The sequence below is a fragment of the Choloepus didactylus genome, chromosome 6 (genome assembly GCF_015220235.1).
Source record: "Choloepus didactylus isolate mChoDid1 chromosome 6, mChoDid1.pri, whole genome shotgun sequence".
Taxonomy (NCBI): Eukaryota; Metazoa; Chordata; class Mammalia; order Pilosa; family Megalonychidae; genus Choloepus; species Choloepus didactylus.
In genome coordinates, this window is record NC_051312.1 from 64377765 (window position 1) to 64403073 (window position 25309).

Sequence of the window (25309 nt, forward strand, 5' to 3'; positions counted from 1 at the left end):
GATAGACATTGTTTCTGGGAAAGATATGGAGAAGGGAAGACCTTGTAATATTGTATCTAGGGTACCATCTCATTCCCATCCGAGGCTGACCAGGCATCAGTTTTGTTTGTCCAAATTTTGTGTCTTATTGAAAACAGAAAGCTAGTGCCCAAAGACAGTAGGTAGCTGCCTTCTTGGTGCTGGCCTGGGTGGCCCCAGGTAGGGTAGCTGTGAGAGGCCCTTACTGCCATGTGAGGCTGGAAAGTTGGCAGGGATTGTGTCGCGTAGGTCCTCATACTCCAGGGTAAGGAATTTGGATTTTATTTGAAAGAGCGATAGTGGGAGCTGTCGGAAGATTTTAAGCAAGCGAGTGAGTGATCTGATTAATGTTTCACAAAGAAGATAGGAGTCTAGGGAGAAGGCTGCTGCAGTAGTCCAGGATAGTGGCAGTGGAAATAGAAAGAAACAGATTTGAAGTATGTTTTGGAAGTTAAAACAATGAAGCTCGTCAATGAATTGAAACTGCAGGATTAGGGAAAGAGAGGAACCAAGGATGGTCCTTAGAGTTTTGGCTTCAGCAACTGGGTAGTTGCTGAGATGGGAAGGTTAAGGAGGAACAAGTTCGGGGAAGTCAAGATTTCCATTTTGGACAGATAAGTTTGAGAAATCTAGTAGCTATCCAAGGGCAGATGTCAGGCAGGCATTTGGATATAGTGTGTGGTGTTGAGGCAAGAGGCCTGGGCTGGAGATGTTGATTTGGAGCAGTCAGCATACAGGCGGCTCCTCAACCCTTAGGAGTTAGCAGCAGAAGGGGGACTGAGAAGTGCAGGCAGAGACAGCATTAAGTTAGCCATTTCTCTTACATGTAATGACGATTAAGAACTGAAGTTAACAGGGGGCTGGCTAGGGAGATAAAGGCAGGAGAAACCAGAAAGTGGGACAGAAACTGTAAGGGCAAGTGTTTAGCTTCGATGACCTTGTATTTCCCACTAAAGAATTTGGATTTATTCTTGAAGGTCGGCGAAAGCCATTGATGGATTTTAAACAGGAAAATGGCATAACAATATCTAATCTCTAGGACAGCGGTTTGAAAGTATTGGCAAGGAGGAGGCATCAGAATCACTGGGGGAGATTTTCCAGACTAGATAGCCCTTACCACACCCCAAGTCTAATGCAGCAGGTCCATAAATATTTTGAAGAAATTTCCCAGGTGATTCTGATATACCCTACCCAAAATGAGAATGACAGTTTTAGTTTACCTCTTGATTCTTTAAATTTTTTATTAAAGTAATACATGTACATAATTTAAGAATTTAAATAGTGCGACCCCCGCCATCACTCCTGCTGACTTCAGCTTTGTGGCAACCACTTTCAATTCTTTTAGCAGTTTTCTCTATTTGCCTCTAAATTTCCAAATAAAATACTTATACCGCTATTTTTTTTTATTTTTCAGTTTGTTGTCTATTGACAGTCTACTCTAGAAGATAAGGATTTAAGTCTCTTATCCCCCCTTTCCTCTTCCTTTTCTAACAGACGTATGCTTACCCTTACCCCAGCTTCATAAGCTAGTTATAGCATAATTTTTGGTTAGATCCCTTGTTAGTATTTAAATTATGACAGTGTAAATATTCACAGCTGGACCAAGAAGTCTGCTAATTAAATTTCACTTGTTGCACAATTTTTTGTTTTTCCTGGTGTTGATAATTGTCATGCTTTTAGTATGCTTAGTTTTCTTGGTACTGATTACTAATTCATCACCAAATTCATGTCTAGATGTTTAAGTCTCACTTTGCTCAACACCTAGTTATTGCTCAGCAAATAATATCAGTAATAAACTCACAAGGTAAAAATCCAAACATACTGAAGAGTAAATCCTGAAAAATGTGTCCCCCATCTTATCTCACAATCTTAGTTCTACTTCTCAAACACCAACCTGTGTTTAAAACCAAAACCAAAACCAAAACCAAAACCAAAACCTGTCTTTCACTTTTTTTTTTTAACTCAATGTGTCTTAATATAAATGTGTATGGTATGAGCATATACACACACATATTTATCTCTTAATGTATCTTGGCTATCTTTTCATATAAGAACATATATAGACATAAATCATTAATTTTAAATACTGTGGAGTACCCAAACATATGGCTTTACAGATAATTAGATCCATCAAAAGGTTTTAATTATCCTTTTTGATGGATAATTAGATTGGTTACAAACTTTTTTGCTATTACAATCTACACTGCAATGAATGTCTTTGCATACAAGCATAAAGTGCTCACTTTAATTTGGTCACATGACTGGGTCAAAGGGTATATGCAATTTTAATTATGATAGATATTACAAGATTACCCTCCAAAGTTACCGTTTCAGTTTATACCCCACCAAAAGTGTATGAGTGTCCCTGTTTTTCTAGCCCCATATTAGCACTAAGAACTACTGTTTTAGGTTAACTATTTTGGTGACTATAGAAGATTGTTTAGATGGAAGAGAGATTGAAACGATAAAATGATCAAGTATAAGGTGATCATAGTTTGCATAGGAGGTGAGAAAGGTCTAAACAAAGCAGTGATGATGGTGAGGATTGTGAGAGGGGTGGGATAGGATATATAGACATTAACTAATGTTGGATGGCTAACTTGGACAACTGATTTATCTGGGGGTGGGAGGTGGGGAGGGACACAGATGGGGTTGAGGTTAATATTCAGGTTTGACTTGGCTAATAGGGTGGATGTGGTGCCATGCACATGATGCGAGCACAGGATAGAGAAGTGAGCTTGGAGGGGAATGTGGTACCTGTGGAATTCCAGGTAGAAGTGTACAGTAGTTTATAGGGAAAGTGGGTTCAGGTTAGGTCCCTATTTGCCTTGGGGTGATAGCCAATATCCTGGCAATAGTTGAGATTACACAGATGGAATGCTTACAGCAGTGGTTCTTAATCCTGGCTGCAGAATTTCATCATTTGGGGAGAATAAAATGAAATAATAAGTTAAATAAATAAATAGATAAATAAATAAATAAATATATATATATAAAATAATAAAATAGCCCAGGCTCTAACCGAGAGATTTTGATTTAATTAGTCTGGAGTGAGGTCAGAGCATTAGTATGTTTTAAAATTCTCCAGGTGAATCCAGTGTACAGCCACTGTTGAGAAACTGTTTGCTTGACTGCCTATTAGAATCACCTGGAGTGGTTTAACATTGAGACCAGGGTTCCATGCCAGAAATTCTGATCCTATTGGTCTGGGTTGCAGACTGGGCATCCTCTCCCCAACTCCCCTGCTAGCCAGATGATTTTAATGTGCAGCCAGGGTTAAGAATCCCTAGCTTAGAGTGGACAATAGCAGAGGGTCAAAGATAGAAACCTGGGGATCCCCAGCCCAAGGGTTAGGTGAAGGCAAAGTCTCCATGAGGAAGACTGAGTAGGAGAAGTAGGAGAAAAACTGGAGTGTTTTGAAGGGAGAGTTTCGTTTGGAAGGAGCTACGTCAACAGTGTAAGGTGTTGCAAACAAGGATGTCCACATGAGTGGGGTGCCTTCCAAGGAGGCTGGATACCTCTGAAGGAAATCTGAAACCTAGGGTCTCTGCTTGTCCTTTTGTTCCACTGAGCTTCTTGATGGGGTTGGATGGGCAGACCTGAATTGCCCTATTTTATAGAGCTGGAATTTAGATGTTAAGCCAGGAGGCAGAGTGATAGGAGTGTTGGGTGGGTAGAAACCAGTAAGATGGCATGCCCAGTGAGAAACTCTTGAGACAGGGGTGCAGAAAGGATGTTTAAAAACTGACATGCAATTGTAAGTTGTTGGTTGTGGAATGTCTCTACATAACTTTTTGACAGCTCTCAAACCTGCATTTAAAGTTCTATATTTGGAGGTAGGGAGACATTTCAGAGAGCTAAAGGTTGAGAAGTCAACTTTAGGGAGATAGAAGGTAGATTGGGTGAGGCTGTTGGACTTTCCCCAGGATGTGTGATGGGAACTTGAACCATTCTTATCTAAGGGACAGGGTGACATCAGGTCTGTAGATGAACATGGTTCATAGACTTTGACCAAATGGGGGTCATTGAACATGGTGGGAGGAATTTCAGCCCAGTTATGGAAGCAGATCACAATGGGCTGAGAAGTGAGTAAAAATGAGGAATTGAAGGCAGAGTATAGAATACCCTTCTCAGAAGAAAGTGCTTGACTGTCTGGGCAAAGGGTCTGTTCGGTCTCAAATAATTCACTTACATCCTGAATGGTCTGTATCTTGCATTCCAAGATTTTCTTTTTCTTCAAGGTACATTTACAGTGTCTTACAGTCAAGTAATGAATAGATCTGGCTGCTTAATAAGGGAGACTTGTCTATTTTCCATTTGAAAATATAGAAGATGCATATCTCTACTTTGTGTGTGATTAACACTGTGTTAATCTCATTAGACTGAGCACATTAGACATTGGAAGGAGGGTTATTTGTACTGCAGTATGATCCCTTTGTTCTAGACTGTACAGGGAATTATTTCTAATTGTTCTTTCAGTACTTGGAGAAATACATTTCACATCGTGAGACTCATTTAGAATGATGTTTCAGGGGAACAGACTGACGTACTCTTATAATTGCACCACATTCTAAGAGACTTTTGAAATTCTAACCTTCCTCTTTTGTTTTGTTTTGTTTTGTTTTGTTTCTGGTGTGAAGTAATACAGACATATAAAATGGAACAGTAGGGGAGGAGGGGATTCAAATGCTATAATAAGGAATAGTGTAGAAAGTGAAAGTCCACACTGTTGCTATGCGGTTAGGAATGGAGTTAGGATCCCAGGAATATCTACTGCACCAGTAATTGCTATAAAAATGATTTTACATTTCAACATGACCATTTTGTAGAGGCTGTGTAAAAGAAAACAAAACAAAACACAGTGTCAGAATATCCTGTTTAGTGTCTTTTGGGTCACGGAGGCCCTGTGGCTACAGAGCAGGGTGAGGGCAGGAAACTTTGAGCCGTCTTCTTGGGTAAGGCTGGACGGGGTTGGACGGCCAGCAAATGGATCTACTGTCAGGGGCATAGCTGCCCTGGGAAGCTCCTCTCTGTTCCTCTGGGGGCTTTACCTCATCCTAGGACCCTACATCCTGTGTCCTTCCCTCTACCATCTGTTAGTTACCATGGTTTGGCCTCTGGAGCCAAGGGTCACCATCCAGTTATCAGGTGTCACCCATCTTTGGGGTTGCCTCCAAGTGGCCATCACTGGGGGCCTGGCAGGCACTGGGTAAGCAGAAGGCACAGATGGGAGGATGTGCTCAGGGAGGGGGGCGGGTGGTCTCTGACCATCCAGACATGCTCCCAGAACAGAGAGTGGGCTGCAGAGCTAGGGAGGAGGGGTGGATGGGTGGGGGCAAAGGTAGGACTACTTGGCATAGTTTGCATTTTGCTTCAGGTAGAGTAAACCATGGTTAGCAAAGTCATGAACTTCCTTGGGGAAGCCCCCTTTGCACACACCCCCACCCACACCCTGGTTTCTGCCACTGCCACCACTGCTGTTTGCAATTTCAGTATTCCTCAGACATTTCTTGTCTAATTTCAGGAAACCAATGGCAAACCCTGCCACCTAGTGGCAAGCAGACACACTTGACAGAAATGAGTTGAAGAGATCTTAAAATTACCTCCTGAAATTGCAATGAGGACAAACAAAAGAAAAAGGCTATCATTTTGAATGACAACTGTTTCTAAACCTCACAACCAACTTTTAAATGGTTCTTATTTTCCCCACTTTTTAGAAAGAAAAGTAAGACTCAGAGGGCATAAATGACTCTTGCCTAAGATCCTACAGCTGGGAAGTGATTAAATGAGTTTTACAACAATTAAAACTGCACTCCTCAAAACCTTAGAAAGCATCAGAATCTCCTGGAGGGCTTATTAAACCACACATTGCTCAGCCCCACCCCAGACTGTTTGATTCAGTAAGTCTGGGATGGGGCCTAATGATTTGCATTGTTAACAAGTTCCCAGGTGATGCTGATGCTGCTGGTTCGTAGACCACGCTTCAAGTAGCATTGGCCTGCACAATGTTCCCTCACATTGCAAAAGTTCATCAAATACTGTGGTGATGAACACATAACTATGTTATCATACTGTGGACAGTGGATTATATATCATGGATGATTGTATGGTGTGTGAATGTATTTCAATAAAACTGAATTTAATAAAAAAAAGAAATTAAAAAAAAAAAGTTCATCAGATAAAAATGATAGGGGCAGAGGCTGGCTTCGAACCTAGGTCTATCTCACTCCCAAAACTTGTTCTCTTTTTATAACTTTTCCTGCCTCTTAAGTTAGTTTTTTAAAGGCTTAAAAGTCCATACTTTGCCCCTTGCTGAGTTTTTCTTCCTTCTCACAAAATAAGATGACTAGTTGGTAGTCGTTTTCAAAATCATATCCAACTTTTGTGTGCTGGAGTATTTGTTAAAGAGCCAGTTACGTGTCAGGACTTTCTCAGACTGTGGAGAATACTGCTGAGTGTGAGACATATTTCTTGCTCTCCAGGGTTTATACAGCTTGGCTGGGAGTTAGATGTCTTGCAAGTATGAAAGTCTACATCATTACAGGACCTTGGAAAAGTTACAGACAGTATGACAATTAAGTCGAAGCAAAGGAAGAGTCGCCTGGTGGAAAAGACATGGAGATCAGGGACGGGCTCCTGGAGAATGTGTCAGATTTGGATAAATAGGACAAGGAGAGCCTATGGGGGAGGGGAGAAATATTATGAAAATGCGGAGGAGGGAAGGGAGCACACACTGGTGAAGTACCTTCTGTGTATCAGGTATGAAGGTTGCACTTCCCTTAGTTGTCTCATTTATTCTGCAGAAAAGCCTTATAAGGCTGGTAATGCTGTCCTCATGTTATAGGTAAGGAAACTGAGGCCCAGAGCAGCAAATAAGCTGTCTGGAGTCACATAACCAGCAAATGGTAGAGCTACTACTCAAACCCAGGCCAGACTACCCCTGCTCTTCCTGCTTCCCAAGGTTGCCCCTGTGTGGAGGAGGCTGGGCCAGGACTCAGGGGAGGGTCTCACCCTCAGACTCCAGTAGGCACCAGAGAGGCCCCCTGCACCTGGCTTGCCTCACCCTGTTCCTAGTCCTGGCCCTGGTAGGAGGAGAAAACAGCAGGACTGCGAGAGAAAGGCATGTCCTTAGGCAGGTGGGAGATTCAGGTGGGTTGAAGTCAGGTAATAGAGAGCTACTTGTGCCAGGCTAGCAAGTTTAGATTTTATTTCATAAGCAGCGGGAGCCATTGAAGTTTATGGAGCAAAGGACTGATTGGATCGGAGCAGTTAACCCTGTATAGGGTGGAAACTAGTCTTGCTTTTGGGAATGGTGGTGGGAGGGGTAATTAATCAGTGTCTGGATTAGTGCCATTCATTCCTTTAAGAACTCCAGAACTCAGTGCTAGGATACTGGGCGAGGAAAAATCTTGGTAACACTGAGAATTGTGAGGCATTCCTAGAAATAGACACAACATTGGAAGAGCTGATGGATGGTGAGAGGGAGGAGGCAGGTTTAATCACACTGCACTTGAAATAATGGGGTGGAGGGCGGCCAAGTTGGCACGGTGGTGTGGTTAGTATGCCAAAGTTGGCAGAGAAAAATGGTTTTGAGCTCATCTGCAAAGAGGGGAAGCGACTGAAGTCCTGGATGTCTGCTTTAATCATTCTTTTCAGGGTTCTTACGCGACTTCCTCATATGCCCAGCTTTGTTCCCCAAAGCTTGGCAGCCAGTTGCTTGGTTGTCTTACTTGTCCTTCGCCTTTCTCCTCAGCCTTCCCTTGGACCAGACACTTCCTCACCAGGGTCCTAGTCAGTCCCTGTCCTTCCCAGAAAACTACCAGACTCTTCCCAGGAGCACCAGACATCCCTCAGGGGGCTCCTCTCCCCCACCCCGCGTCCTGCCAAGTGACTACAAGTACGCGCAGGATCGAGCTAGCCATCTGAAGATGTCGAGTGAGGAGCGCCGGGCACACCGGGACGGCACCGTGTGGCAGCTCTACGAGTGGCAGCAGCGCCAGCAGTTCCGGCACGGGAGCCCGACAGCGCCCGTTTGCAGCGGCTCACCTGAGTTCACTGACCAAGGCCGGAGCAGGAGCCTGCTGGAGGTGCCCCGCTCCATCTCTGTGCCTCCATCTCCCTCGGATATTCCTCCCCAGGGGCCCCCAAAGGTCTTCCCACCCCGGCGGCCACACACTCCAGCAGAGAGGGTCACTGTGAAGCCACCGGACCAGAGGAGGAGTGTGGACATCTCGCTGGGGGGTTCACCCAGGAAGGCATGGGGCCACGCGGTCAAGGTGAGGCCTGGGAAGCTCTGCCAGGCTGTTGGCATCCAGCATTAGGGTGCCGGGAGCCCCACATGGCTAGAACACAGTTTGAGCAATTTGGGATGATAATGACAGTCAATGCCTATGCAATACTTTTTTTGTGCCAGGCATAGTTCTAAAGGCTTTACTTAAGTCTAGTTCTTACATCCCTGTAAGGTAGGTGCTATTATTATACCTATTTTGTAGATGAGGACTGAGGCATTGAATCCCGCATTCCTGCAGGAAAAGGCAGGAAAGGTGTCTATGCAAGAAGAGATGTTGGTGATGGAACAGTTCAATCGTTAATAATAACCTCCAACTTAAGTTTTAACTCTCCAGAGTGCTTTCACAGTTTGTAGTTGTTGTAACCCAGTGAGGGAGGTAGGCATCGGGAGTCTGAGGCTCAGGGAAGTCTGTCCTCGGAGTGCCTGGCCCCGGTTCTGGACCCAGCCCCGGCCTCCTTGCTGGACTTCACTGTGGCTTCCTGTCTTCCCACTTGCAGAACTCCTCTCATGTGGACCGGCGCTCCATGCCCTCCATGGGTTACATGACCCACACAGTCAGCGCTCCCAGTCTACATGGGAAATCGGTAAGCAGCTCCTCATCTCCATCTCCAAGCGAGTGATGGGATATGATTTAGAAGGCACCATCTCATTGGGCTTTCCCCCCGGGCCCGGAAATGCAGTCTGCAGGGCAGTTAGCTATCCACCGCATTTTAGAAATAAGGAAACTGAGACTCAGAGAAGGCAAATGACTTGCTCAGGGTCACCCAGCTGGCAGTGGGTTCCTCTCCAGATCAAGCCTTGAGCTGGTGGGGGATGTGGAAGAGAATACTGGGCTTGTCTTCTCTTTGAGGTAGATTTTTACCTGAAGCATTTTCCAGCAACCTGCCTTTCTCCTGTTAGCTCCTCTCCTTTCTCCCCTGAGCCTAACTTTAATTAGTTAACTCTGACCTCAAGTCTGGGGTCTGGGGGCGGTTACACTGTTGGATGCAGCTCTCCTGAAAAAAAATGACTCCCTGCAGCCCTTTTCTGCCAATGCCTTTATTTGTCCTAATGACAGAATTAATGTAATAATTACTTAATGGTGTTGCATCCGTGCTGACCCGGTCCCGGGGTGAAGAGTATAATTATAGTGTCATGCTCCTGCAGTGGCTAATTTCCTCATGATGTGTCTACACACCTGCAGCTGGAGGAGCTCTCGCTCCTTCTCACCCGGTTACGGCGGCACCAGGCTAAGTTGGCCAGTGTGCGAAATTTCGCCATCGGCCAGTTACTGCAGCACCAGCTGACCTTTCCCACCTCCCAGGTCAGAGCCGGTGGCTCCCTCAATAACAGGGCCACCTTGGGGCAAGGGAGTGACATGCTGGCCTGTGCTCCATTGTGCCCGTGTTCTGGCTTTATATGCTGTTTGACTCTCTCCCTCAATCCCTGCCTGTTGCTTCTGGATGCTACTGCCAGATGCTGTGGTGGTGGTGGTGGAGTCCACCACCACCCTGGGGAGGGGGCTGCATGTGACGTGAAGGACCTGAACTGTGGCTTCTCTGGCTGTAAGTGGTGACTGCCAGGCTGGCGTGTGGTCATGCCCAAAGGGCTGTGCAGGCTGTTGTCTTTGTTGCCACCTTGGATACCTCTTAGGGTTGCTGAAAGGTGTGAATCAGACTGGATGGAGAGCACATAGCCTCTCTTATCTGGAATCTGCCCTGCTGATTCACAAAACATTTTCACATCCATCTCTTACCCTACTGAACCTCACAATGTCCTGGGAGAGGTTAGGCAGGACAGGGATTATTACCACGTTCAACGACAGTGGATCTGGGAGGGGAATTGATTTGTCTAGGGTTCCCTAGCTGGTACCGTGCATACTGAAGCCAAAATCCTGGTCCAGTCTGGCACAGTGTTCTAAACCGTTTCCAGGACACTTGGCGCTTTGCAGGCAAGCTCCTTGAGGAGTGGCCTGGGAATTATTCTCCTGGACATCTCAAGCAGTTTAAAAAAGTTGATTCCTTTCTGGGGTTGTCCTCAAGCAGGAATGGATTCAGCCACATCAGGCTGGTCCCTTGAGGCAGGGAATGGCTAAAGAGGGAGAAGGGACTGTCCTCTTCCTTACCTGTCCTGTGTTAATGAGACCTGAGGGACTCAGGAGATGGATTTGGAAAACCGAACTTTAAGGGAATACATTGAAAAACCATAAGTTGTGACTTTGGTTGATTTTAAATACCATTCTCAGCTCTATCCTTCTTATGCCTGTGGCACGTGTCTGATAGGGACAGAGCTGATGGGGCAGTAGGGATGAGTAAAGCGGGGACAGTGTAGGGGCAGAGATGAGATCTAACAAGCTACCAGTGTCCCTGATAATCAGGGGCAGCCCTTCATTCCCTCATATGCTTAAAAGCACCACCCGAACTTCCCACATTATTTATCAGCGTGATCGTTTTACATCAGAGGGGTAAAGAAGGACCACTTTCCCCAGCCCTGGCTAGTTCAGCTTGCTGGAAGAGCCTCTAAGTCTCCTGAGAAAGTACCTCCTTTGACTATTTTTCTTAAGCTTTCAAAGTCCTTCCGCCTCAGACTTAGCTTCTGTGATCTGCTACACGGGAGAGCATGAGTTCTAAGAAATCAAAGTCTTTTCCTTATTCTCACTGTTTCCGGTAATTACACTGAAGAACTTGACAGGCTATCAGAGGCGCCTCAAGCAGTTAGGTCTGACACTGGAACTTCCTCGACTAGCTTCTGACATGGTTACGTTGGCCCCATGCTGAGCAAAAAGAGCCAAAACTTACAGGAGACTTCGGCAGCTGCTGGTGCTAGTCATTCTGGAACCTGAGTTTACCTCGGGACCTCCCTGCGACACCCGGGTCACCTCCCTGCCTCTTCCAAGCAGCCATAAACACGAATCGGGATCTTTTTGCTTCATGCATGTGCAGTGACCCAGTCCAAAGGTTCGATGATAAGGATGGGAATATTGGTGCTTGGTGGGACTCTCTCTCTCGGGTGTAAGCACATCCTCTTCTGGGTACTTCTCTTTAGTTCTGTTTCAGGAACTCCCCAACCACCTCAGCTGCACTGTCGTCCTAACCCTTGGGTGGGATGTGTGCTGTCTCCCTCCTCCCCGTCAAACTCTCACCCCTGGCCTCTGGGGGGATAAGCCGGCCCTCCTTGCAGTGACCTGGAGATCTGCTATGCTCGTAGAGGGCTTTGAACTGCAGTGAGATGTTTGTGCTTTCTTTGTGGCCTGGATGTGCTGGTCTGCTGTGGTCTCCTGTCCTCAAAGCTGCACAATGTGAGTGATTCACACTTGAAGCCCAGAATTATGGAAACCTTTGGTGTTCATAACTGTTTTTTTTTCCCCTCTCTGTGCTTCATTTGAAGGCTGATGATACCTACCTCCAGCTGAAGAAAGACCTGGAGTACCTAGATCTAAAGGTGAGTGACATCTAAGGTCTTGTGTCCCTTGGACTCTCCTTTCTGAGAGTGTCAGCCTTGAAGGAGCCGAGCCCAAAGCCAAAGGCCACGCAGGTCTTACCAAGCCTGGCTCTCAAATGAAGATGTCTCCTGTTTAAACTGAAAGGCTTTTATTCCTTACAGCCTTAAACTCTGGGTTCTTTTCAGTTTCTTGTGAGTTCTACTGTTAGGTAACTGGCTAAAGAATGGGTGTGGGTGGGTGCGGGGGCATAAAATCTTGATCTCTTCCTCTCCTCGTTCAGGACTAAAAGGTGCCTCCACATGGTAATCAGTCACTTCTGCAGAGCCTCCAGTGGGTGCATGTGTGTGTGTTTGGTTCATAGCGTGCCCCGATGTATGTTTTCAGCCACAAGTAGTGGGGTGGATTGTTTGGTTTTGTTGCTGATGGAGCAGTTTCCACCTGGAATTATGTGGCTTTGTGGCTCACGGGTAATCTCACTTTAGGGGATGAACCTTGGGCCCTTGGTAGGTGATAACGCTTCAGGCTCTAAGTTGGCCTTCACAGCGCAGAGAGCCCTAGAAAGCTTCTGTGGACCTGAGAGAAGTTCTGCTTGAAAAAAGCTGCTATTGTTCTATTCCCACAGCCCTTGAAAGCTCCCACTGTGAAAACCACTTCTTATGCCTGAGCCATGAAACAGACTCAAAGAATGTGACCTTTAATTAACCGTGGGTGTGAGCGTGTGGGTGAGGGGCCCATGGGACACCCGGCGACTGCCTCGGAGGGCTGCCTCCTCCCCCTCTCCGAGGGTACCTGGCTGGAGATGTTTTTAACAGGAGTGACTTCATCCAGCCTGGTAGAGATGGGGGCATGAACCTCAGCCCTGACACAGCAGGTGGGGGGCTCACCACTCTGAGGCAAGATCAGGGCCTTAGGTGAGAAATCAGTTAACTTATGTATCTGCTGAGCACTTGCTGTGTGTGTGTACCTAGCTCTGCAGAAGCCTGGGGATGGGGGAGGAGTGCAAGAGAAGAATTGAGGCTCTCTCAATTTCTTAGTTTTGGCTTTTAGAAACTTGTATATGGTCTGGGTTGGGGAAAGAAAGCTTCCCAGAATAACACAGACTCATGTACAATGAATGTACAAAAATCTCTTTGGCCCTGTTCTTGGAGCTGAGCTAGTGAGGATCACAGTAGTCAGGGAGAACTCTGGGAGGAGACGATGTGTGTGTGGAGACTGAAAAGCCAGGAGAATGGCAGTGACTGTGATAAAGGGGGAGGGAGCGTGAGCGGCAAGGAGTGCCAGGTAGCAGAGGAACGATGGTGGTGGTCCAGGGTCCAGATTCTATCCTGGGCTTTAGGCAGGAGGGTGCAGTAAACAAAAAATCAGACCTCTCTTTAGAACATGAGGAAACCACGAGCGTTCTCTCACAACCAGGACATTTTTTAGCTTACTGGAAGTCAGATTTCAGGAGCTTAAGTGAGTATTTTAAGTATGGTAACACCCCAGGGTTCAAACTGCTCAGACAACATAGCTGTGTAGTTTAAATGTAGCAGCTCAGCCCATCCTCTTACATCCTGTTGGGGCAGGGCGGGTCCTTGCCACCACACTCATGTGACATGGAGAGAGGACCGCCAGCCCCCCGACCTCCCATGGTCTGTGCACACACCATGTCCCTGTTCCTTGCCTCCCTGACAGCCGGTCACCATGCTGACTGTTCTGTTCTCTCCCCTGTCGCAGGACGGAGCATGCAGCCCAGAAGTGTCTGTAGAGCATCCATGGTGTACCTAGGAGCAATTGGAGAGGCTTGGCTCTCCGGAAGCACATGTATACTACAAAAAGGTCTTCAGAGTGCTTGTTGCAAAGTGCAAGAGAGAACTTAATGAAGTGCCTGAGCAAAGTAGTAGGAAACATCTGAATTCTGATTCCTGTTTGTACATGATAGTCCTGCAGTGAAGATCTGCCTCAGGTTTATTTTATTTTGAGATCACAGGATTTGAGCTAAAGGGGATTTAGAGAAGGAGAAACTGAGGCACAGATACCAAAGCACAGCCAGGATTCCCTGTTTACTGACTCCCAACAGAAACTTAATGACAATAGAGGGTACAATGTGTGCCAGTCAGTGTGTCTTAGTTGTATTAAACTGACCTGTAATGGAGGTGGTATTACCCTCTTTTTACTGAGTGAGGCTCAGAAAGATAATAATGCTCCCGACACCACACAACTAATTTTTGGCAGAGTCAGTATTAGGGTATAGCATTGACTCTGAAGCCTGTGCTCTTTGCCTGGCCACATGACCTCTCTGAAAATGCTATTTCTACTAAGGCATTCCATTTTTTAGGGAGCTGAGCTTGGGTTCATTATGTCAGAAAATGTCTTTGATGTGATAGAGGAAAGTTGGATCCTTGGTCTGTTTTTCTAGCTAGGAGCCATGTGTGATCAGAACATTAATTATGGATTAATAGCTGTTTCTCCAATTGCTAAGCTCCTCTCGGGGTACTAGTTCCCCAAATGAACTGCACCAGCAGGACTGGAGAGGTTGGCTCACCAGCAGCACATGTGGAAAATGATGCTGGGTTTGCTCTGTGTGTGAGTCATCAGGAAGGCTGGCACCACCTCAGCCTCCCTCAGAGGAGCGGGGTGCCCAGATCAGGGAGGCAGTGGGCCTGCTCGGGCCCATCTGAGGTGTAAGGCTCCAAGATGGGCGACCCATTTCAGGAAGCAAGGCGAGGAGAGGGCTGGAATCAGAGGACAGGTATTGGGGGCCTGCAGACCCTGACTGAAGAGTGTATTAGGTGGGATGCTTTTGTTTGCAAATCATCGAAACCCAAATCAACCTGCCAAGCCAAAAAAGAAATATACTGGTTTATACAGCCATACATTCCAGAGGCTCAGGCCATGTTGCTGCCGCTCTACTTGCCCTGGTGTGCCAACCTCCTTTCCTGCCAAACAAGGGCTGGCTCCACATGGCCCAAGAAGGTGCCACCTGCAAAGCCAGGTTCACTTCCTCCCAGTGTGACATCCCTGTGGAGTGAGAGTGGATTTCCCTAATGGGAAGGCATGCTGGGCAGAAAAAAGAAACAAAACAGCATAGCACAGCTACAATGCAGGATGGCTGAAGGAGGGAATGAAGGCTGTTTAGCTTAGGGAAGAGATGATTCAGGAAAGCCATAGAAACAATCTATTAGGCTCTGAAATGTTACCATGGGTTTTCTGTGGTCCTAAGGGGGAGTGAAGACAAACAGATGGAAGCTACAAGTCGACAGATTTCAGTTTAATAGAAAAAAGACTTTTCTCAAAGGGCTGCCCCAGGTGGTAGTGAACGCCCCATCACTGGAGGTGCACCTGAGACTAATGGGCATTTTAGAAGGTTGAGTGGATGGATTAGGAAAACCCTAAAGGCCCACTGGTCCCTGAGATTCTGACCTGCTGGGTGAAAGGAGCTCTTGCTAAGCCCAGCTGGAGTCTCTCGGACCAGGCCCCTGTGGGCATGATTGAATGGGCCTGTAGGTCACCCTGGGCAAGGAAATGAAAATAAGCACAGCCTCCCACTGAGAGGTCCCTCCTGGGTCCTGGCTGGCAGAGGTAAAGGAGTTAAGCCTCTCCGGAGAGGGAGAGTCTCCTTGCTGGCCTCCGATCACCTGACATGCCTCCTGCAACCCCCCACCCCCCACCAGGTTGACCAAAGGTCCGCAGGTCCCTGCCCAAAGGCCAAGGTGTCAAGGATACAGAGCCCTCTCCCCATCTGATCAGCTGGTGCCTGGCTTCCAGAATCAGCTGGTGGTGTTTGCTTCCTTGCGCATGGTAGAGTTTTCTTCCTAAAATGAGCATTTCTGCTGTGGTGCCAAGCACACCAAACAATGGCACTCCACTCTCTTAGAAGGTACAAAGATACTCTATATTAATATTTGTGAGAAACAAGCACTATTCCTAAAAAGGAATAAACACTCACCCGATTGTGGAGAAGAAAAGAATTTATTCACGATCTTGCAAGAACGGGCGCCCAACCAAAATGTGGGAGTTGGCGCGCAGAACAATAGACCCAGCAGTATTTATTCCCTATACCTAACCGCAGGTCCCTCCCGTTTCTCCACTGGCTGGATACTCCAGAGGTTACATTCTATTCGACAAGCCTAACTAGCCCAGCAAATTTGAAACATGCAGCCTGCCCAAATTGGAAACATTTGAAATACGCTTCCAGCACAAATTTGCAACATTAGGAACCATTGGAACAAATCTCCACCCCTGACTATAATAGTTATGCCCAGGCCTCTTTAGAACCAGTCTGGGCTAGTTTGGTAACAAGTTATGAGGCTATTTTGGGAACCTCTACCCTGAGTCTCCACCTTGCAAGTATAGTAGATAGTGGGCAGATAAGAAGGGGGACTGACTGTGGATAGTGGGTGGATGAGCAGGGGGACTGACTGTGGATTACAGTTTGTCTTTTTAACCTTTTGCCAATTTCTTAACTGCCCCACCCTGCAAGGCACACCTGTTCTGTGTGAAAGCTAAACTTAAATTCATTCTCACAGTATTCACTTTGGAATCATCTACTCTGGCATTTTACTCAGTGGTGCCAGGGTGAAAAGGACTCCATGTTGGCTACAAGTATCCTCCTGCCTGGCAGTGTTTTGGGCATTTTATGTTTATTTCCTTTAATCTTCTCAGCAACCGTGAGCAATACGAATCGTCAGCCCCTTTTTACTAACTGGAAACCCAGGTATCAGAATTTAAGTAATTTCTCCAAAGGCTGGGATTTGAATCCAGTGAAGGATTTCACAGCTGCCTTCTTTCTTTCATACCACATTTTTTGCCCTCTGTAAAGTTCTATTTGGTAAATCATATTTCTGGTGTTTAATCTCATAATTGTGGAATGGGCATGTAGGGATGCACTATTGTTGACAGCTTGAATTGTTTTATACAGCTGGGAAGGTGAGGTAGAGGGTAGCCACAGGCTGCTCAGGTGGCACTCTTGTGGGTGGTGACAGTTGCTGTCAACCTCAAGGAGGCTCTGGTTCCTGGTGAGGGCTGTGTCACCCTTGACATCAGGTGCCTGGCCTCAGGAATCTTCCTAACTGTTGGAGTCTGAGATCAGGCTTCTCTGTTCAGGGTCTATTTCTGAAATCAGCCTCTGGAACAGAGTTTCTTAAGTTGTGGTCTGGGAGGCCTATTTCAGGATCACCTGGGAGCTTGATAAAAATGCAGACTTGGGGCCGCTAGAGCTATTGGATTAGAATCTATGGAGATGGTGCCCAAAAATCTACATTTTAAAGAAATCAATCTCTGGGGTGATTCTTATACGCACTGAAGTTTGTGATCTGTTGTTCTGGAGCAGAAGTTATTAACCCTGGCCATGCACTAGAATTAGCAGGGGGGCTTTAAAAATGAATATTGATGCTTGGGTCCTATACCTTACAGATTTAATTGGCAGTAATTGGTAATACTCAGGTACTACTCTTAAAAACAAAAACAAAAACAAAAAAACAGCAACAAAACTCCCTAGGTGATTCTAATTTACAGCACAGTTGAGAAACTTTGTTTCTTTGTGAAGGGTCTCCAAATATGGTCCCCAGGCCAGTAGCATCAGCAATGCCTGGGAATTTGTTAGAAATATAAACTCTTGGGTCCCACTCCAGGCCTGCTCAATGAGAACCTCTGAGGGTGGGCCCAGCAGATCTACCCTCTGGTAGATCTGGGTGATCCTGATGCTGAAGTTTGAAGACCTCTGTTATAAAGCATTGGTCTAACCCTGGCTGCACATTAGAATCACCAGGAGGGCTTTTAAGAATCCCAGGGACCATGCCCTACCCCGGGTCAAATAAGTCAGAATCTCTTGGAGTGGGACTCATGAAGCAACGTTTTTTTTTTTGTTTTTTTTTTTTCAATCTTCATTTTATTGAGATATATTCACATACCACGCAGTCATACAAAACAAATCGTACATTCGATTGTTCACAGTACCATTACATAGTTGTACATTCATCACCTAAATCAATCCCTGACACCTTCATTAGCACACACACAAAAATAATAAGAATAATAATTAGAGTGAAAAAGAGCAATTGAAGTAAAAAAGAACACTGGGTACCTTTGTCTGTTTGTTTGTTTGTTTCCTTCCCCTATTTTTCTACTCATCCACCCATAAACTAGACAAAGTGGAGTGTGGTCCTTATGGCTTTCCCAATCCCATTGTCACCCCCATAAGCTACATTTTTATACAATTGTCCTCGAGATTCATGGGTTCTGGGTTGTAGTTTGATAGTCTCAGTTATCCACCACCAGCTACCCCAATTCTTTTTTTTTTTTTTTTTTTAATCATCATTTTATTGAGATATATTTACATACCACGCAGTCATACAAAACAAATTGTACTTTCGATTGTTTACAGTACCATTACATAGCTGTACATTCATCACCTAAATCAATCCCTGACACCTTCATTAGCACACACACAAAAATAACAAGAATAATAATTAGAGTGAAAAAGAGCAATTGAAGTAAAAAAGAACACTGGGTACCTTTATCTGTTTGTTTGCTTCCCCTACTTTTCTACACATCCATCCATAAACTAGACAAAGTGGAGTTTGGTCCTTATGGCATTCCCAATCCCACTGTCACCCCTCATAAGCTACATTTTTATACAACTGTCCTCGAGATTCATGGGTTCTGGGTTGTAGTTTAATAGTTTCAGGTATCCACCACCAGCTACCCCAATTCTTTAGAACCTAAAAAGGGTTGTCTAAATTGTGTGTAAGAGTGCCCACCAGAGTGACCTCTCAGCTCCTTTTGGAATCTCTCTGCTACTGAAGCTTATTTCATTTCCTTTCACATCCCCCTTTTGGTCAGGAAGATGTTCTCCGTCCCACGATGCCAGGTCTACATTCCTCCCCGGGAGTCATATTCCATGTTGCCAGGGAGATTCACTCCCCTGGGTGTCTGATCCCACGTAGTGGGGAGGGCAGTGATTTCACCTTTCAAGTTGGCTTAGCTAGAGAGAGAGGGCCACATCTGAGCAACAAAGAGGCATTGGGGAGGAGGCTCTTAGGCACAATTATAGGGAGGCCAGGAAGCAACGTTTTTGTTTGTTTGTTTCTCGTATTTTTTAAATTGTAGAATATAACATATATACATAAAAGTGATAACTTTCCAAGTACAATTTAATAAGTAGTTAGAAAGCAAATTTCAAAGAGTATTATAGGTTACAATTCCACAGTTTCAGTTATTTCCTTATTATGAAATATATATACAAAAAGGTAATATCTTTCAAAGTGTGATTTAACAAGTAGATATATAGGAAATTTCCAAAGTTATTATGAGTTATCGTCCCATAGTTTCAGTTATTTCCTTATTGTGAAATATAACACATATACAAAAAGGCGTAGCTTTCAAATTACAATATAACAAGTAGCTATAGAACATATTTCAAAGGGTGCTATGGGTTATAGTTCCACCATTTCAGTTCTTTCCTTCTGTCTATTCTAATTCTCTAGAAACTAAGAAAAAGCAAATCATATAAAGATTCAGTATTTGTAATTCTTTGTTAAATTCTGTCTTGTCTGATCAACGTTTTAAAAAAAAATTCTCGCAGTGATTCCAGTGTTCAGTGAGGGTGAGATCCTCTCCTAGAGGGTGGGGACTGTAAGCATTGGGAATAATTGGTGAGACGTAATTATTTAGAGGCAACACAGACGTGGAGGTGTGGGTCTGAGGGACTTAAAGTGGAAAGCGTTGAGAGGGGAGTGAAACTAATGATTGGTGCTCTCTTACGGTATGTAATGAGGGAAGACAAAGGAAGAAGCAAGGTTCACTTCTGTGATGTGCCCTCTGTCCTCAGAAGAACCAGGAAGAAAAATGGCTCTGAAATCTGCACTGAATCGGTACCCTTGCATAAACTTGCCAGCGCAAAGACTCTTCCGGCAGAGCTTATTATCCCTCATTTTGTAGGTGAGAAAAATGAAATTTAGAGAGGTCACCGAGATGGCACATGGCATAGCCAAGATTCAGACCGGGTTATTTTAATTGTACAGCACACATCCTCCTTAAGGTTTGCCCCTTGTCAGTTCTCCAAATTCTGGTTTCTTCAAGTGTCATTTGATGTCTCACCTGTTGCGTTTTTGTTGTATTTGCCTTTTTGTTTGGAACAGATAAAAAATAATGAACCTTTGATCAACGTGCTTTACAAAGTGCTGAAGAAGTCAGCACGGGGCTGTCGGCCCAGGAGAAGCGTAAGATGATCCGATCTGTGTCTCCAAGCGTGGCCATTCCATTGCTTCTGGCTCAGTGCCGGCTCCATCACTTGCTTAACCAGGGGCTTTCCTGACCACCCCCAGGCTTCCTGCAAGTCATTTTGGTTTATTTTCTTTATAGTGAAGCTCTTGTCAGCCTTGTGGCTGGTGCACCAGGCTGAGCCTCTCATCTGTGGTGTTCTGTGACTCCATCTTTTGTGCTGCCAAGGGGTGGGGGAGCTTGCCTGGCTTGCCACCAGCTTGTATCGTGTTTCCATTCTCGCTTGTCTGCCTCCGTGGTGAGGTTTGACCCAGAGAGAGGCCAGGGTGGTCTGTGGAGTTGTGCATGAATTTCTTGGGAGGGAGCCCCAGTCACTGGTCACTTTGGAGGAGCTGGATTCCACTGGGATTTAGGTGGCTCTGCTCTGGGGCAGGGTGTTGATGTTTGGATAACAGAGTCTGGAGCTGGACTAGAACAAAACTGCCCCCCACACCCCGCCTGACCCCCAATCCCCTTGAACTATCGCAGAAATAGTAACTGATACCTGGCAAGCTCTCAGCATTCCAAGGGAGGCTGCAGATAGGAAAGCAGGTGTATCCAGCCATCCTAAGCCCCGAGAAGGTGCCTTGGGATGTGGTAGAGGGGGAGATAAGATGCCTGGGTGGACTTGAATTCCTTTCTGATACATGGGCTCTTTCAATTGAATGAGTGCCTACTACTGCCCTTCATTATTTTTGTGACAGAGATGATCTCAACCCATAGTTGATGTTTTAAGTGGATTTAAACATTGTTATCCCCAAGCTCAATTTTAAAAGGAAAATTAGATATATCACTAACTCTTGGACATACTATTTCTTAATAGCCTTGGCTGTAGAGAACCGAGCTAAATTGAGAGGCCTAAAGGACCTCTGAGCTGCATAAACAAGCCGTCACAAAGCCTGTGCTGTAAAGCCTGTGACCTGCACTCCATAGGAAGAGGTCCCAGGCCCTTAGCAGAGCCAGTTCACCGTACTTTGAAACACTCGCTGGCTCACCAGGCAAACGTTTCCCGAATATCCTCAGTACTGCTAGGCCTGGGCTGGGCTTTGAGGCTACAGAGAAAATATGGCCCAGTTCCCACAGCCACCCTCATTGGGTTACCGCCTAGTGAGGGCAAACAGATGAGCAGACCGAACCTCATGATCTGATCTAAGAACCAGAGTGGGGGCAGGCATGGGGTGTGGGAGGAGCCCCCTGAAGAGCGCCAAACCCAGGCACAGGGAGGCCAGATAAGGAAAAGCCGCTAGTACATAGCTTCTGTTGAGTTGTTAATTCCAACACACTTAATTATTTGAATCCCTAACTTACAGCAGCCTAAAAGCAGCACATTACAAGGGAGCAAGAGACAGTTACTTTTTAGAAAAGAGGGAATAGTAATATCCTCAGAGAGAAAAGGAGCTATGTACATCAATCCAAGACTAAAATGAGAAGACAAATGTGGGCCCAATTTTAAAAAGGAGCAAATAGTCCTAAATGCTATCTTCTGAGAGATTCTATATTATTGATTTGTTATGATAAAAAAATTGAATTTATATGTAGCACTTTATGATGCAGGGAAGGGCATAATTATAGAAAGTTTTCCATCAACAAGTTTAAAACATTCAGCTTTCTCAAAATGCCCTTTTTGTGTAGAAAACCTCATTCCTTTTCTGGTGATGCTGGATAAATGAGGCATTGCTCAATTAGATTCTCTGCCTTGCTATTTAAAATATCAAAAAGACATCATCTGTAACAAGCTTCAGTGAAATAAGGGAAAGAGTTTTGGTGAGGGGAGAAATCCTCAAAGCATATCTCAGTTTGAAAATGATTTCTACCTAGGAAATGAACTAAGAGTCCTTCTGGAGAATAGACAGGCTCATTGTCCTCGGCTTTGATGAAAAGACATGTGACACAGCGTGAGAACATCTCTGCCTTCATCTGCCCCGTCACGCCCCACCTTCCCCTGACTTTAAAAGTTCAAGTCCTGCCTGGGAAGTTCAACTGTTTGCAGTTCACTAGATTAATTCCATGACCTCCCCTTCCCTCCCCACTCTCCCCCTTGTCAGGGGACAGCACTGTCTGTTTGTAGATTGTCTCAGTCGTCTGTGTTTTTTGTGACTGTGCTCATACATGTATGTACACATAACCTCCCAGTTTGAAGAGCAGAATTTGGCTGGAGCTCTACTTTTTTCAGGAATCCTATAGCAGTGACCTAAATGGGTTTCCCTTTGAAATATGCAACAATTCAATAAGAATTTGCTGAGTGCCTTCCCCTGTGCCATATTTGGGGGAATGAAAATATGAAGAAAAATAAGACATTGGTTCCTGCCCTCTATTATGTGCAAAGGGAGCATGGGAATGCATGGGGCTGGGTCTGCAGCCCAGGGTCCATCCTTGGCCTGAGACATGGTGAGATCATTCTCCTTGACCTTGACTTTTGGATTTGCTGATGATTCTCAGGGAAAGGCATAAAGGACAATTGGGCACATGGTAGTTTGAGCTCCTAGGAGTATGTTTGTCAATATATATCTGCTCCCGATTCATACTCACAAACTTATTGGACCTCCCCTATGGAGAGGGTAGAAAGTGAAGGCCATTTTTCCAGCAGCTGTCTGGCTGCACTGGGGCCCTCCGCTTAGTACCTGTTTCTGCTTAGTCAGCTCCACCCTCCTTCTCCCTGGTCAGATCTGTAAAATGGAGTTGAGCGAGATAGCCTCCACTACATGGAGCAAGTTAGACCTGCTCTCCGTGACCTTGTCTTGGCCTCCTGTCCCCAAACCCAGGGCAGGAAGCTTTGGGCAGGGTTTGGATGGCTCTGTAACCAAAGGCTTTCTGATCACACACCCAAGACTGTGCCCTTTTCTCATCTGTGAAAAAGAGTGCCTCCCTACCCCCACTTTTGGCAAGAAGGAGATTTGAGGGAAACTAAAACATGGTGTAAATTGTTGGGTTTAGCTTTTTAGGAGTCAGTGACAGATGGGATGGGAAATGTGGAATTCGATTGGCCCATAAGTTTGAGTAATTTATGTTTATTGCTTTGTGGTTTCTTTCCTTGATAGGAGAGAGTAACTTGTACCTTAGACAAATATGTCATAGCCTCAGTTATTCAGGAATCAATTAAAAACCTCAGGCAGGAATTATCCAGGTTCCTTCTTCCCTTGGCTGGGTCCTCTTCACATAGTGTAGGGTAAAGAGAACCCCACCCCAACCCCCCATCCCCGGTCAGCTGGGCTTGCTCATAGGGAAGTGGGCTGCCCACAGACTTCCTTAAATTAGGGATTTGCAATGCTCATGGGATTTGCTTGTTCCTCCCAGCCCACCCACCCCACTACCCTGGGCAGGGAGTGATAGACTTCTATAACTGTTTATCCCCAGGTTCAGTAGCAAATTTGTCTTAGAAGTGGCAAATCTTCCAAGATTCCTGAACTGGTTTATCATACAGATTTTGTACAAATATAAGATTCTACAATTGATAATTTGTAACTTAAAGGTCCATGTTTTCTTTAATTTGAGAAATTTATGGTTGTTACTAGGATCACAAAAGGTTTTTATTTTTCCCTAAAGTGAAATAGGCATAAAAAGCAAAGCAGATATTGCCCAAACTTTTGCCCCTTCAATGCCATGACCCTACCTGCCATTACTGAGACTTCACACTCTTCCATTTTGGGGCTCTTTCCTTCCTGTCTTCTTATCCCAAATGCTGTGGTTAAATCTCCTTTTAATTGTTCACCTCCCAGATGACAAGCCGGGACCTTGTCAATCGAAGTCTGAAGCCCGTGAAGATTGCAGAAAGTGACATTGACGTGAGTGAGCAGAGCCACGAGCAGACCCTCAGCTGCCTCCTGTCCCCAAACCCAGGGCGGGGAGCTTTGGGCAGGGTTTGGATGGCTCTGTAACCGAAGACTTTCTGATCACACACCCAAGACTATGCCCTTTGCTCATCATCCCAGGCTCTCTGCAACCTGTTCTTGTTTACAGGTCAAACTAAGTGTCTTCTGTGAACAAGACAGGATCCTCCAGGATGTGGAAGACAAAATACGGGCCCTCAAGGAGAACAAAGTATGAATCAGTTTTGCATAATCTTGGCCTGGGTAGATGGAAGTTTTGACATCTTGTCTCTCCTTAGACATAGAACACTCTCATGTTAGTATCCAACAACAGGTGTTAACTTATCCACAGCAATATCTTTGTGTTTAAAGGAAGCGTCTTGGGGAGTTTCTATCTGACTGGGAGGAAACTCTATAGGAAGACCTCAGCCCCCTTGTTCTAAATACTCCTACAACCTTCTGTTCTGGCCCCATCTCTCTGAAGGCTCCATATGTTGAACCAGGGAGAGGAGAGAGCCACTGGCTTGTGTGTGACGTCTCCAGGCCCCTGAACCCCAGGGTAGGGGGCTGCCTTGGAGAAAGTGGCCCCAGTCATAGTAGGGAAGAGGCCCTTAGCTTCATAATGCTTCTTTTCTCTTAGGATCTGTTTTGTGAGAGGAGCAAGTGTGTATGGGAGGGCAGGAATGTCTGTCCTCTTGAGGAATAGGATTCTTAAAGTAGTTTTTTTTTATCAAGTTAAAAAGGCATTGTATTTTTAATGCCTGAAGGTTTGTGATATAATGCTGTTTCCCAAGAGCTTAGAGAGTTTTCCATCTATTCTTTTATTTATTCCCATAATTGAGCTAATAAGGAGTTAGATGGCTTTATGCCCACTTTACAGATGAGGAAACCGAGGCATAGAGCTGTTAGGTGATGTGCCTTAGGCTACCCAGTGGCTACAGTCAGAGCTGACATCAGAGTCCTGACTCTCAGTCCCCATCTCAGCTCTGGTCCCATCTGCCTCAGTGAGAATCAGCAGGTTTGGTTGGTTCCTGGCATGACATGGGGATGTCTCCATGAACTGTCCTCTCCTGTTTGTTCATTGGTCCTTGCTGGTGCAGGACCAGCTAGAGTCTGTGCTGGAGGTCTTGCACAGACAGATGGAACAGTACAGAGACCAGCCCCAACACTTGGAGAAGATCGCCTACCAGCAGAGATTGCTACAAGAGGACCTCGTCCACATCCGGGCAGAGCTCTCCAGAGAGTCCACTGTGCGTAGAGCGTGTGGAGGGTGGCAGATACTCCCCCTCAGGATGGGATGGGCACGGGACTGCTTTTCTCATCTCCCAGGCTGTAGTTGAGTTGGTGGCCAGGAGCAAAAGTCTTAGAGTAGCGGAACTTCTCCAGGCCACCTCCTGACAGTACCTTACCTAGTCCAAGGGGGACATGTCTGTCTCTGCCTGTGCCTTAGTCTGCTTTCCATTAGTGACTCCTAGATGGCTATAGTGACACCCAAGGAACTAGATTTCTCAGAGCAGCCTGCATGCCTATTCC

The 25309-nt window shown here is 45.6% G+C and overlaps 1 protein-coding gene across 3 annotated transcripts in view; it reads left to right on the forward strand.

Annotated features, from left to right (window-relative positions):
• The window catches only part of PLEKHA7 (pleckstrin homology domain containing A7), a 256736-nt gene that overhangs the window by 208519 nt on the left and 22908 nt on the right, over positions 1-25309 (forward strand). For all 3 annotated transcript variants that reach the window (XM_037839324.1, XM_037839323.1, XM_037839325.1), the window contains exons 11-16: positions 7772-8294; positions 8806-8892; positions 11675-11728; positions 23687-23752; positions 23928-24008; positions 24877-25026. In XM_037839324.1, coding sequence (XP_037695252.1) covers positions 7772-8294; positions 8806-8892; positions 11675-11728; positions 23687-23752; positions 23928-24008; positions 24877-25026 — 961 coding nt within the window. The remainder of the gene's footprint in view (positions 1-7771; positions 8295-8805; positions 8893-11674; positions 11729-23686; positions 23753-23927; positions 24009-24876; positions 25027-25309) is intronic.